General features: G+C 41.6%; 1 protein-coding gene across 1 annotated transcript in view; it reads right to left on the bottom strand.

The window, feature by feature from the left end:
- tln1 (talin 1) overlaps positions 1–14,726 on the bottom strand; it is a 78,513-nt gene that overhangs the window by 27,857 nt on the left and 35,930 nt on the right. The window contains exons 15-34 of the mRNA XM_034125779.1: positions 13,965–14,078; positions 13,761–13,869; positions 12,606–12,814; positions 12,123–12,221; positions 10,875–11,042; positions 9,363–9,657; positions 8,255–8,421; positions 7,715–7,843; positions 7,026–7,139; positions 6,370–6,483; positions 5,933–6,067; positions 5,303–5,431; positions 5,071–5,173; positions 4,296–4,504; positions 3,988–4,107; positions 3,211–3,408; positions 2,621–2,760; positions 2,014–2,107; positions 1,123–1,212; positions 493–615 (exon numbers count right to left, since the gene is read on the bottom strand). Coding sequence (XP_033981670.1) covers positions 493–615; positions 1,123–1,212; positions 2,014–2,107; positions 2,621–2,760; positions 3,211–3,408; positions 3,988–4,107; positions 4,296–4,504; positions 5,071–5,173; positions 5,303–5,431; positions 5,933–6,067; positions 6,370–6,483; positions 7,026–7,139; positions 7,715–7,843; positions 8,255–8,421; positions 9,363–9,657; positions 10,875–11,042; positions 12,123–12,221; positions 12,606–12,814; positions 13,761–13,869; positions 13,965–14,078 — 2,859 coding nt within the window. The remainder of the gene's footprint in view (positions 1–492; positions 616–1,122; positions 1,213–2,013; positions 2,108–2,620; positions 2,761–3,210; positions 3,409–3,987; positions 4,108–4,295; positions 4,505–5,070; positions 5,174–5,302; positions 5,432–5,932; positions 6,068–6,369; positions 6,484–7,025; positions 7,140–7,714; positions 7,844–8,254; positions 8,422–9,362; positions 9,658–10,874; positions 11,043–12,122; positions 12,222–12,605; positions 12,815–13,760; positions 13,870–13,964; positions 14,079–14,726) is intronic.

The following is a 14,726-nucleotide window of genomic DNA, read 5'->3' as shown; positions in this document are numbered from 1 at the left end:
GGACACTGTTGATGTAGAAGAGACATGAAAGAAGAGGGGACACATGTTGATGTAGAAGAGACATGAAGAAGAGGGGACACATGTTGATGTAGAAGAGACATGGAGAAGAGGGGACACATGTTGATGTAGAAGAGACATGAAGAAGAGGGGACACATGTTGATGTAGAAGAGACATGGAGAAGAGGGGACACATGTTGATGTAGAAGAGACATGGAGAAGAGGGGACACATGTTGATGTAGAAGAGACATGGAGAAGAGGGGACACATGTTGATGTAGAAGAGACATGAAGAAGAGGGGACACATGTTGATGTAGAAGAGACATGGAGAAGAGGGGACACATGTTGATGTAGAAGAGACATGAAGAAGAGGGGACACATGTTGATGTAGAAGAGACATGGAGAAGAGGGGACACATGTTGATGTAGAAGAGACGTGAAAAAGTGGAACAAAACACAATTGCTCTCCTCCTCCTTCAGTCTCTAAGAGGTTCACCTGAGCAGCTGCTTCAGTCAGACCACACAGAGCTTTGGACCCCCCGCTGACCGAATCTCCAAACTCTGGCAGGTTGGAGTTCTTGGCATGGTGGGAAATACCAGCCATCGACTCCCCAAGGACCTGTCGACAAGAAACAAGAGAACAGACGTGATTACAGCGGGATAACATCAGAGGAACAACTGAAGAAGTAATGCACAAACATGACATAGGATTCAAATAAAACACTTGAATAACTAATGTAAAACTATTGTGTGTTTGGCAATCAATCTCAATCTCAATCTTTATTTATATCCTCCTGGAAACCGAGGAAAAGCACAACAACATATAAACACACATACAAATGTAAAAATGTTATGTTCAACTAGTATTAAAAGCCAGTGCAAAGAGGTGAGTTTTTAGCTGAGATTTAAAAACGTGCTTCGTCATCAGCAGCTAAAAACCTTTTCATTATTATTTATACAAATACACAACAGGTTTCTTTGTAATATACATGTTATATATTGTAGTACGATTTGCACAATTTTACTTGTACTTCTTCTAATGTCTATAAAACCTTATATCTTATTATTTTCTTATTTATTTTTATATTTTATTTAAGTCATACTGAAATGGAGCGATGAAACCAACCTTAGAGTTCTCCATGACGCTGTCGATGCAGTCGAAGTATGACAGATCATTGACGCCCTCTGTCGGGTTCTCCAGCATCCCCCTAACAGACTACACACACACACAAATTAACAATGTTAAAGGTTACGACAGGATTGCATATTGCTCACGTCAAGAAATTCACATCTAAGGGCCCGTGCCCACATAGCGCCGGCGTCTTTTTTCAATTGATTCTAATCAGAACAGAGCGCATTTCGTCTCATGCGGCTTAATATACAAAAAACGATGCAACCAGAGTCTTTTTCCCGAGCGCTCTGAGCACTTGGAGCTTAAAGTAATTCAGCTTTTCAGAAAAAACGGCGGTGACGTCACTGTAGAAATGGTGGAGAAGCTTGTGTTGGACCTTGTTTTCAGACGGAAATGATAATAACAAAGATCAAAAAGGCTGTTTGCTGGAGCGGATCGGCCGGGTAAACATTGAGGTTGCTGATATTGAGTGTGTGACTTTTATCATCCTCCTACTTCGCTATGCGGTGGTCAGACTGAGCGCTGAAGCTCAATCAGACAAAGTGGGAAAGCAAGCATCTTCTGGTTTGTAGTAAAAAACAATGTCAACAAAAAATGTAATAGCACCTACAGATAATTGTAACCAAGGGGGCGAGGCTAGTCTGTGATATGTTGTTGAGATATTGTTTTTTGGATGAAAGAAACCCCCCTGGCGCCTTTCTCCCATAAAAAAGCACTATGTGGACACAGGCTCTAACACTGCAATATCACAGCTCACACAGTAGCTTCTAAAGACGTCACATACAGTTGAGAGCAGTCCCAATGAGGGGCCTGCACACAGGTTCAGGATTGAGGGTTTTTAGGGAGAGTAGAACCCAGACTGAAGAGAAAATATTCTGGTGTTACCTCCAGCTCTCTGAGAGCGTTGTCACACTCCTTCTGACCCGGAGCCTGCTGGGTGCACATGGTGATGAGCTGGTTGATGCTGTCTGTCACTGCCCTGCAGACACAGAGACAAAGAGACGTGAGACAGAGAGCAGCGAGAAACATGACAGAGAGACAGAGAGGTGTGTGTGGAAAGAGACGGATGAAAGGAATATAAAAAGGTTCGAAAAATGTCAAAGGAACTATAATTTCACGGGAAGACTAGGGGTAGAGGAATGTGAGAATTTGGTTAGGGATATTGTCAAATATCTGGAACAAACTCCCAGAAACCTGCAGGTCCGCTGCAACTCTGACTACTTTTAAATCCAGGCTGAAGACTTTTCTTTTTGCCGCTGCTTTTAATTGAACTATTCACATCTTACACTGCACTGCAACTTTTATTCATGTACCTGTGTTATTCATGTTTTATTATCTTTGCTTTTTGTGTGTGTGTGTCTGTGTCTGTGTCTGTGTCTGTGTGTGTGTGTGTGTGTGTGTGTGTGTGTGTGTGTGTGTGTGTGTGTGTGTGTGTGTGTGTGTGTGTGTGTGTGTGTACGTGCGTGTGTGCGTGTGCGTGCGTGTGTGTTACCGAGCGGCGGCTGCCAGCTGGTTCTTCAGGTTGGGGGAGCTGGGGTCCGTGGACAGGGCTTTGGCCGACAGCAGCAGCTTGCTGGAGGACATGGAGATGGTCTTCAGGTTGGACACCACCTGGGTCTGGTCCTCTTTAGACTGCAGGAGGAAAGGACGTACAGAAATCATACAACTGTGTCCTGAAATTAAACTATTTATGTTGACTTAATTTCACTTTGACCATTCTGCTACCACATATACTAGAAACAGCTAATTCATCCATACATTTGTTAATTAGCTAAATAGAGAGAACCCTATCACTTGACCCTTATTTCAAGTACATATATATGGCCAAATTGAGTCGCAAATGTATCATGAATTAGTTTCATGACCCATATTATAATATGTAGTTTTTCTCTGATGTATTCTGCTTTGAAGTTGTTGAGAATTACTCAGCTGTCATCTCATGAAATACTTCAGAGGCCTCCCACAGTGGATTTAAAGAGGAAGTTAGCAGCAGGAAGTCCTCGTGCTGAAACCTTTTGGGCCCGTTTCCCCTCTGGCCACTGGCAGTATCACTTCCTGTAAGTATTCTGTCGTTATGCTGACCTGGGATGTTCCCGCCATGTCGACACCAGCATCCAGGAAGTTGCTGAAGTCCTGTCCGAACTTGCTGGTGGAGCGGGCGAGGTCCTGCGTGGTCCCTCTGGAGGCCTGCACCACCTCGTTGGCAGACTGGTTCAGACCGGCCGCCACCTGGTTGAGCTGACCCTGAACCTCCTGGAAGCTTCTGCCGCTGGACGGGAACTAACAAGAGAGAGAGAGAGGAGAAACATGAGAGATACAAAGGAACAAGAGGTCGCTATACAGTAGCACTAACATCTGGGAAACAAAACATTTTAATGCACGTTTTTTAGTCAGACTGGTTTGTTGTCATTCATGTGAATGCGGTTTTTGGGTAAAGAATACACCAAAAATAATAAGGAAAACAAATGATGTGTTGGAAATATATCATAAAAATCGAGAAACCGGCAAGGAGATGAAGTTCTCAAATCCCTTTAGCAAAGGCTGAAAGAAGTGTGATGACATTTGAATGGCTTTGGGCAGCTTTAAAGATAATATAATACTGCTTTCCAGAAAGGGACATTTCTAAAAGCTTTGACATTAAGATGGCTGTTATAGTGGTCCCATTAGCAGAACTGCACCCATATTCAAGTATTTGTTATCCCACCTACAGTTTTGTTATTTATTTTTAAACAACAGTCTTTGGGCCCTGGTCCCCTCACAGAGAAGATCTTCACTTGGAAAGCCACAAACCTCAGTGAGAAGAAGCATTCATCTCACCACTGTTAACACATTGTTAGTGATTCAATCTGTATTACTCACAGAGTTGGACAGGAGAGCCTTGCTGGCTTCGCCCACAGTTCGGATAGCGTTGTCCACATCCCTCTGGCCAGGAAGGCAGTTCACACACCTGTTCAGGGCCTGAGACACTGCCTTAGCCACCTACACACACACATTTTGGATTTTAGATAATAATCAGAACTTTAAAAACAGAAATCAATACAACTTTGGGAAGTCGGCCAACAGCTTGTTTTCTTGCACCCCTTAAAATCAAGAAAGCTTTAGGAATATGAGCTCTCAGGGATTAAACACACTCTCTCTCTCTCTCTCTCTCCCTCTCTGTGTCTCACCTGGGCGAGTCGCTGCTGACTCTCTGGGTCTCCTGGCTTGGCGATGGCCCTCTTGGTCTCTTCGATCAGATTGGCTGATTTGTCCATGACGTCTCCGGCACAGTCCAGAATGGCGTTGCGTGCCGCCGGGTCTTCGGTGGTGGCGGCGACGGCTCGGGCCCCCGAGGCCAAAGACTTCAGGGCCTGGGCCACATCTCTGGCTGCCATGCCTGGGTGAAGGAATAACCACATTAATAAATACAGAAACAATGTCACATGAGCTTTAAATTCAATCACATTAAAACAACACAGCTCTGCCTCAAAAAGCTTATTGCCGCTAATTATTATCAGCTGATTATTACTATATCAAGCAAACAGGCAAGTTGTGTGATTGGCTGTTGGCTCATTGAAATAGAACAGAAATTAGAACAGCCAATCACAAGACTGCACTGTTTGTCTTGATGACAGAAAAATAATGGTATAATGTTTGGCTTTACAAAATAAAATGGTCATTTCGTAAAATAAAAAATGACTTACAAGCTACAATAAACAATTTTGTAATAATTAGTTTACTTCCAAACCTGTATATAAATATAAATACATGTTAAAGTTCTTCAGTGTATTTTGTCTGTATTTAAACATATGATGATTTTTCAAAATGTCATATTTATGTCTTTATTTGGAACACAACAAGTTTTCTATTTTACAAATAAAATGTACTGTTTCTTAATTTCTAAGTTTATGGAGCAGTAGTTTGTAGGCTTTCTTTCATATATTAATATGATGTTGCACCCACCGGTGTAGTTCTCGTTGCCCTGCGTGGCCTCGCTCAGCAGCTGGGCCATGGCTGAGCTCACTGCCTTAGTGCTGCTCCCCAGATCCTGAGAGGACTTCTCCAGCTGAGACACAGAGAGGACACACACTGTCAGCCATACTGTTCGTAATATCAGTGTGTGTGTATGTGTGTATGTGTATGTGTATGTGTATGTGTATGTGTATGTGTATGTGTGTGTGTGTGTGTGTCTCACCGTCTCTCCTGGCAGTGGTTTCAGTATCCCCGCCTTAGCTGAAGCCTTGGCCTCCTGGATTTCCTTCTCCAGACCTCGTACAGTGGACAGAGCGTTTTCTATCTCCAACGGACCGCACGCCTCCTGAGCCTGCATTCACAAAAACACACAAACACACACATATCAGTGAGGTGTCTGTCTGAGCGACAGGCTTTAAAATAATTGACAGGAGATAAAACTTCTTATATAGAAAACATGTTTTGCAGAAAAGCTCAAAATTGTTAAAAAAGAAAATCTCATGCCATATGAACAGGTGTCATTTACTCAGGCTTCAAGGGGCCATTTCTGAGAAACGTTTTCCCATTGAAGCGTTTGCTAAAACTGACTTGGAGTTTTGGATAATAATACAAAGATGTTCTTACATGAGGCCCATCATTTACTTAAAACATACTGTAGCACTGCCTACCAATTCATATCAGGAATATTTTGTGTTTTGTGCAACATTCAATTTAAATGAGGCCTGAAGAACTTGTTTTGTAGTAGAACTGAGATTAATGTATACAACTTGTCTTTGTGTAAATCTAAAAGCATGCTAGTGAATGTTGGGGTGAGTCCCCATGATTAAGACAATGGACTAAAGTTGTGCAGTACCTTCTGTGAGGTGGTCCGGAGCTCAGCCAGAGCGCTGGCCAGGTTCTTAGCACACTGGCTGAGCTGCATGGCTGAAGCCTGGTCTCCAATGGTGGGGACTGTGGCCTTGGAGGCTGTCACCATCCTAGCACCAGGCTGGTGGAGAGGGAGACACAAAGTATTAGCATGTTTCAAACAAAGAGTTCTGGAGGGACAAAAGGACCAATCACATAACCCAAATAACCATAAAACCAGGAAGAGGTGCCGCACAGAGCGCCCCTCTGATTCTAAAGACACATCTGTGTGTAGCTACATGTATCACAGCTGTACCAGTATAACTGAACTGTTCTGTTAGATGTCAGTTACTGTTCTCCCGTAGACTGTTGTACTTTATTTGTGAAATCTAGCGTTTTTTCCCATGTTCACTGAGTTAAATCAGCTGCTTGTGTGTCAGTCACCTGCAGGAAGTTCTGGCTGGCACTGATGAGGGCCAGCTGAGCACTCGGGCTGTCGGGCTGAGACTGGCTGCCCCGGACCCCCTGAACCAGCTGAGGGATCTGCTCTGCCACCGTCTGATAACACACACACAAACCAAACAAACACATTATATTACATTTCACTTAGTTGACAATTTTATACAAAGTGCCTGACAAAGTGCAATTATCCATGAAGATACAAAATCAGAAAAGCAAGAAACATGAGGGTACATTAGCTTCAAAACAGCTAAAACATTTTAAATAACATGTTTTTCAACAGAGCAAGATGCATTGGTGTACAGAGAAAATGGAGGGGACCCAGCACAGAGCCCTGAGGGACTCCAGTGATAAATTGACGCATTTTAGAGACAAAAACAGCAACCGAAAGGGAGAGGTCCGAATGGTATATTATCATTATATTGTAATACAGTGTAGTACATATAAATGAAGACTGTTAGACCTCAAAACTAGATCACTTTTATCAGTGTTCGACTTAAAATGGTGCAAACAAAGATGTGAGAGGAAAAAGACAGAAACCGAGAGAACAGACAAAGGGTAAAAATGAAGAAAAATAGGTGAAACATTGAGATTTAGCCACTGTGTCTGTAAACCTGATGTATACATTGAGAAGATGTTACCTTGCAAGCCTGGACCAGCTGCTGCTGCGCCGCATGGTTCTTGCTGGAGGAGGCCGCGTGTTGGGCGGCAGCGATGGTCTGAGTGGCCGCTGCTGCTGCCTGTTTGGCTGCATGCTGACAGGAAACACAAAACATACATAAGCCAAATTAAAACACTGCTTCTATATACTGTAACAAACATATTTAAAGTTGTATAGGTGGTTAAATAAGTGGTGGCACTAAATTGGCAGCTAATATCATTAATACTGGGAATGAGCTTCATGTCAGCAAGTCAGGAGAGGTCTAAAAATGTTCCATTGAACTGAGAAAACAAGAAAATTAAGTAAAAAAGGTCGGAGTTTTTGAAACAAGATTGTTCCTTAATTAATGTAGAACAACAATTACAATATTTCTTATTTTCTGTGTAACCTATGATACAAAAATTGACGAAAATACAGGGAGCATCTATTTTAGGAAATGATAGAGAGATTTAATTGGAAAAAAATGAAAATTGGATTTGTGAGGTGGATTCAAAATGGTTGCATCCATCACTATTGAAGCTAAATTTAAAAACCTGTTAATTCTAGCTGCTGAGGACCTGTTAAGCCATCTTCCTCCAGTCAATCCAATAAATCTGTGTTATATGCAAAACTGGATTGTAAATGTCACTCAGTTTGCGCATGTCTTTGCTCTTTCTCCTTCTGTTCTACCTCTAGCTTGTTGACCAGGCGTTTCTTGATAGCGTTCTGTGCGGCAGCGTTGGTGGCCATACGCAGACCTTCAGCTGCCTCTCGAAGCTTCTGCTGCTGCTCCTCACTGTCGGGGTTCGCTGCTGCACCCTGGGAAGGAACACATCATTACACATTATTAAAATAACAGACTAAATTCAAAAGAACATTATGGACAATGTCCCCGTGTAACCGTGTAACCGATCCTGCTCTGCTAAAGATGTCACTCCTTGTGTAAAATGCTTTTATTTATTTTTATTTACTTTACTATTATTAATTAAAAAAATTATAATTATCTTATTTATTTCCTTATTTTAACTTGTAACTGGTTTTTTTCATATTCTGTTTTACCATATTATTATTTGTCATTTGAATGGAAAAGTCCTATGTCAGGATATGTCTTGATTTGTAAAAATTAAAATAAACAGTTAAATAAAAAAATAAAATAATAACAGACTAATTCAAATGAAGAGGTTTGTTCATTGTGTTAAACGCAGACCGAATGAAAGAGAAAAGGCAGACCTTCGCAGCCTCCACCATCTTGGCGGTGGCATCAGCCAGCAGCTTGGCGGCTGACAGAAGCTTGCGTGAGTTCTCCAGGTCGGACTCTCCCTCGGCGTCCATCTTGATGGCATTGACCAGATCGGAGGTGGCCTGGGCGAGGATACGGGCCTGACGGACCATCTCACCTGGTTACAGGAGAGGGGAAGAGGGTAGAAAGGTTCAAGGTTCAAGGCTTTTATTGTCATTCGTACATACAAATAATTCTTCATATTTGATTGTCTCAATATAGCCCATCCTCTAATACATCTGAAATGAGAAAACCTCTTAACGCTTCAGTGTACAGCTTAAACTAAATAAGTGTGAGGTATACTCGACATACTGAGCAGGTCGCTACATGTAAAAAAAATGCTTCTGTGTTTTCTTGAAGAATACCTCAGCTCTCTGTCACCAAATACTCTATTCGCCATTACATCTTACAATACCTTTCTTAGAGATATAGAAATTAAGCGATCACACAGCGGTTTGTTGATCTGAAGCAAATGGGGCGGAGTAAATTGACAGCACTTGCAAAGAGACATTTATAGTATACATTTTGAAACATTCATTTTTGTATATATGCAGACAGCTCTACCAATAATATTTTATTATGTACCGTTACATACTTTCCTTTACATTCTAATTTATCTGCGAGTGAACTGTTACATGTCCTATCCCCTGTTTCAATCTTATTCCTTCTTTAACACCTGCATTTTTGATATTACAGGGATCAATAAAGGTGTATCATATCTTACTTATTACATTTTTATAATTAAGCAATAGCTCACGACAGGATATGGTCATTATATCAGTTAAGGGGCGTGGTTCGGCCTGACGCGAAGCAGTCTTTAGTGTTGATTTTTGTTTTGTTCTGTTATAACGCCTTGTGCGGAATGCTTTGGCAATACTATGTTTAAAATGTGGTCATGCCAATAAAGCCCCTTTGTATTGTATTGTATTGTATTGTATTGTATTGTATTGCTGCTCTGCCACCTAATTTCCCTATGTGGATAAATAAAGGTTCATCGTTTTCTTATCTTAACATTTTGATAACCAGCTGTATTTCCTGATTTGAGCTCCCTGCACCTACCAGCGTCTCCCATGGAGCTGAAGATGTTCTCAGTGACGTCCAGGATGCGGTCGGTGGCTTCTCCGTGGCGTCCAATAGGATGTCCTCCGCTGGCGTACTGCTTGATGTGCTGCAGCAGCTCGTTGAGGGCCTGATTGACGCCTGTGGCAGCAAAGCCCACCTGTTTCAGGAGCCCCTCGTCCTGAGTGGCCCCCTGCGATGCCTCCACGCAGCCCTCCACCGACTTGGCCACCAGCTTCCCCGCCTCGATCAGCTGCTCCTGGCACACCGGGGAGCTGATGGTCGGAGCCACCACCTGGAAGAGAGGAGACATGGTGTAGGAGTGAGGAGAGGAGGAGAAAGGGTGAGGAGAAAGGGCGAATAAATACATGAAGGAATGAATATGTAAATACATAAATGAAGGAATTAATTCATAAGTAAGTAAGTAAGTATGGAAGTATGTAGGTAATTATGTATGTAGGTGAGTAAGTAAGTAGGTAAGTAAGCAAGTTAGTAGGTTAGTAAGTAAGTAAGTAAGTAATTATCTAGGTGAGTAAGTAAGTATGTAAGTAAGTAAGTAAGTAAGTAATTATGTAGGTGAGTATGTAAGTAAGTAAGTAAGTAAGTAAGTAAGTAAGTAAGCAAGTAAGTAGGTAATTATGTAGGTGAGTAAGTAAGTAAGTATCTAAGTAAGTAAGTAGGTAAGTAAGTAAGTAAGTAATTATGTAGGTGAGTAAGTAAGTAAGTATCTAAGTAAGTAAGTAGGTAAGTAAGTAAGTAATTATGTAGGTGAGTAAGTAAGTAAGTATCTAAGTAAGTAAGTAGGTAAGTAAGTAAGTAGGTAATTATGTAGGTGAGTAAGTAAGTAAGTATCTATGTAAGTAAGTAGGTAAGTAAGTAAGTAGGTAATTATGTAGGTGAGTAAGTAAGTAAGTATCTAAGTAAGTAAGTAGGTAAGTAAGTAAGTAAGTAATTATGTAGGTGAGTAAGTAAGTAAGTAAGTAAGTAAGTAAGTAAGTAAGTAAGTATGTAAGTAAATTGGTAAGTTAGTAAAATAAATAAATAAAAGTATATACAAAATATATATTTATATATAAAAAAATAAAAAAATCTTTAATACTCATATACTGTATGTACACTATGATCTATAAGTTGTGTTATATAGAGAATAGAGAAACTCAAAATCTTCCGTGGCGGAAAATCTTATTTATTTTTTCAAATACCCATTTCTATTGGAGTTTAATATGTCGGAGACTGCAGGATAGATAATACACATGTTAAGGTTATTTCAGACAAGGACTTAATGTATGTTTGCCATGCATTACTAGAAATGTGTTCATAAATGTTGAGGAATTGTTTGACTTTGTGTTTGGTTTAAAGATAGCTGAAAGGATCATTTGTGTTTCTTGTTAAATACATAAAAAGAGATGTTATGTTTGACTGTATATATATGGACCCCAGGAAGAAGAACCATGCTAGCACTAACATGGATCCTAATAACCAGATCAAAATAAACATGTGAGGTCCACTGACCCTGGTGCATGCCACCAGCTGAGAGGTGGACAGGGCGCACTGCGTGGCGGCAGCGATGACCCGGTTCTGCTGGGCCGAGTCCTCCGTCTTCTGAGCCACGTTCTTCGCTTTCAGCACCAGAGCGGCTGCTGCGTTAGCCACAGCTTTAGCCAGCTGCATCAGCATGTCCTGCAGACAGCAAACACACCGCGGTTAGCATCACTGAGCGTCATCACTCACAGGGGAAGAGGGACGGATGATAGTGGTGGATTACATAGATTATAAATTAAGTCATACACAATATTAGTTGAAACCAAAAATGATTAAAAGATCTTCTGATATTGCAGGGAATTAAAACAACTATTCTAGCTTTTAATGGTTAATATAATCAAACGTATAGCTGCCTCCAGTGAAAGGTTTTAACATTGGTGTTTTTTTATTCATTCAGTATCAGCTACATTTCATTTTAAGAATTAAAAGATAATCCAAGTCTATAGCTGGATTGAAATATGATTGACAGATAGAATTTGTGGTTGGAGAGGATTTCTCTACTTTGTTGACTAGGAGATTGTCTTGATTGGCCTTTGAGAATACAACACTTGTCTTTAGGACACATTTGTTACCATCGTTTGACAATAAGAGGTGACCCTCCTCGTGGCACCCCTGAAAGATCCTCTACCTAGAAACTGTCAAATATACACATGAAACAGAGCAGCAACACGGATACACTTTTATAAAACAACCAGAGATGTATGTTCTTATTTTACCTTTCTCCTTCTTTGGGTTTAACCTGAGAACATTGCTCAAGTTGTGCTGTAAAAGCCGTTTTAAATGAATGAAAGTATGGGTGTTATAGGCGTTATCATCTTTCAATATCAAAGTTAACATTTGAAGGAAGCTGGGAAAAAGGGTTCTCACAGATCTGAAATAGTTTCCCACATTACCAGGAGAAATAATTATAGGTTAGGAAGTTGTCTTCGATGGCTCTTCTAAATCTTATAGCCTAAATAACTAAATTACTCAATAAATGCTGTGCTTCCCATTAAGTTTGTCTTGCAAGTGCTAACCGGGAAGAATAAAGCATGAATAAAGGATAGGATGTGCTTTACTATGTGCTGTTGTGTTATTTCTGTGCTTGTGTGATCTTGTATATTTGATCTGCCAGGGACAGCAGATACATGGCAAAATATGGCCTGATGGACCCAAGTGCTGATGTTAATAAATGTGTATTGTCCCTACAACACATACAAAAGAAAAATATGGACACACCTGGAACTGTGGGTCGTGGTCTGTCTCTCCGATGTGAGACAGCAGCTCTCCGCTGGCCTGGCCCACGTTTCCTGCAGCCTGCAGCAGGATCTGACGAGGCTGCAACAAAAACACATCTTAGACACAAACTCTTACAACATATGCCCACCCAGGTGTGTGTGTGTGTGTGTGTGTGTGTGTGTGTGTGTGTGTGTGTGTGTGTGTGTGTGTGTGTGTGTGTGTGTGTGTGTGTGTGTGTGTGTGTGTGTGTGTGTGTGTGTGTGTGTGTGTGTGTGTGTGTGATACAGAGAGCTTATCCCATCGTATTCCTATCCCTTGTGACTAAGAATGAAGGCTCTTAAACCCCACCTTTTTGTTAGAATTATCATTATTCTGACCAATAGAGGGACGTTGTTCGTATCATTCAAAGATTTTGTATTTATGGTTTAAGTGATTTTTGTGTGCGTGTGTGTGCGTGTGTGTGTGTGTGTGTGTGTGTTGTACCTCGGCGTTGGCAGGCTGGGCGGTCTTCAGCATGTCGGACACGGCGCAGGCCAGGTTCTTGGCGGCTCCCAGCAGCTGCTGCCCGTTGGCTCCTTCGTCCTCCATCAGCGCTGCCAGCAGCTTCACTCCCTTTGACATCTCCGTCAGGTTGGAGGAGATGGTGGTGACGGCGCAGCCCACCGCTGTGTAGTCCGTCTCCGCTGGGTCGCCTGAGGACAGATACAATCACTAGTGTTATCCCATTATGTTTATTTATTGTGTCCCTTTCTGTTGTGTTGTTATTAAGTGTTAGTGATGATGTGAAGCACTTTGAGTTGCCTCTGTGTCTGAAAATGTGCTATATAAATAAACGTACCTTACCTTACCTTACCACTAGTGCACAATAAAATAAACAATGAATAAACTGAAGACAAATATGACTCAATTCAGCAAAACAATACACATTCTGAGGCTCGATTGAGGATCTGGACTTAGCCTTTTAAACACGTTGTATGCTTCTGAATACACCCGATGTATGGAGTGAACTCTCCTCCTGGTTCCTATCTCAACATGTTTTTTTAATGACTCAAGATGCAGTATGAGCCCCACATGTTTTCAAGTTAAGCCCACACAATTGACCCCTCGCTCTCTCTCCATGTTAGTTAGAAAGCCGAAGTGCATTCGCCTATAAAATGTGAATCAAACTCACCCGTAGGCCTACTGTATGTGTGCATTGTAAAGAATGCCGATAGGAAATATGAAACATATGACCGCCTAACCAATAGACTGGTCATTGTAAAGCCTCCTTATTGAATGGTACATTTAAGCTAGCTCTTCAGGTTCATATGTGTGTCACTATGGCTCTGATACTAGTGAGTAGCTCCCTAAAAATGGACCTTACCGCAGAACGGATGACGAGGCCAGAGCAATCTGAACAGTTTTGAAGAAGAGAGGATGCCTGCATGTCAAGTCTAATGTACTGTGGCCTGGAAAAACTATTTCTTCAAGAAACTATGAAGCTGTGAATTGATAATGAGAATTTAAAACAAATAATCCGGACCAACATGTGGATCATGGTAAACATTTCAGCAGTGTGTCAGGAGAAAACATGGTGGGGGTTCACGTCACTGGTATTACAAATACTGAGGAGAGAGCGTGGAGCTGAACAGTGTTCACCTGCAGTCAGGTTCACCATGGATGCTGTGCCGGCTGTGATGGCATCCACCTGGGAGTGGATCTCATGTTTGGACTCATCCATTTTGTTTTTGCGCCAGGCTTGCGATGCCTTTAAAAAAAGGGGAGGAAAAATAAATCCTCTGGTGACAAAGATCTAGATATCATACTGTTATTATATTAGCAAAAAAGGAAGTGAACTCTCACAGCGTCAGTTCCCAGGGGGGGCAGCGTGTCGAAGTCGTCCAGAGAGGCCTGGGCCGCCTGCACCGCCTGCATGCTGCAGTTGATGGTTCCTGTCAGAGCCTGCTGAGCTGAAGTCTGTGGACACACACAACCAATCAGAATCAGTTTTGCTCAAAATACCAAACAGATCATGCATTTTAGACATCAAGCCGTGGGTCCGCATTTCAGATATTACGTCATATCGGACGCAAATCTGGATCAGCTCCGTTGTACCCCCCGTTTTTAGAGATGTGGGTACGGAGGAAAAGAGAGAGGGTTTTGTTTTCTGACACTTTGTGAGTTCCCTGTCTCACCGGGGACACATATTTATGTATTTAAGACATAAAAAAGTGCATTTTGCATGATAGGTGCTCCCCTTTAAAACATATGGTGCTTAGTTTTGCCCTTCTGCATAATGAGTGCTTTACTTTTGGTGCTAAAGATTACACAATTTACAAAATACACATCCTGTAAAAGTTCTGAAGATGAAGCAGCCAGGTATATATTGCACAGTTATTAACGGCATATATATATATATTGCACATATTGCACATAGTTGGTATGTACAACGATGTAAACGTCTGTCTCTCAATACCGCAAGCCACTTCCTGTCAGTGGAAAACATCTAGAGATCCTGGACATCTTCAAGTCATCATTAAAAACTCACCTGTTCACCATGGCCTTTGACCCCTAACCCATCACAGTCCCCCTGCTTCCACTCCTACCTTCCTCTATTATTATTAT

The sequence above is a fragment of the Trematomus bernacchii genome, unplaced genomic scaffold (assembly GCF_902827165.1).
Source record: "Trematomus bernacchii unplaced genomic scaffold, fTreBer1.1, whole genome shotgun sequence".
NCBI classification, from domain to species: Eukaryota; Metazoa; Chordata; class Actinopteri; order Perciformes; family Nototheniidae; genus Trematomus; species Trematomus bernacchii.
This window is presented reverse-complemented; position numbering and strand designations above follow the sequence as displayed.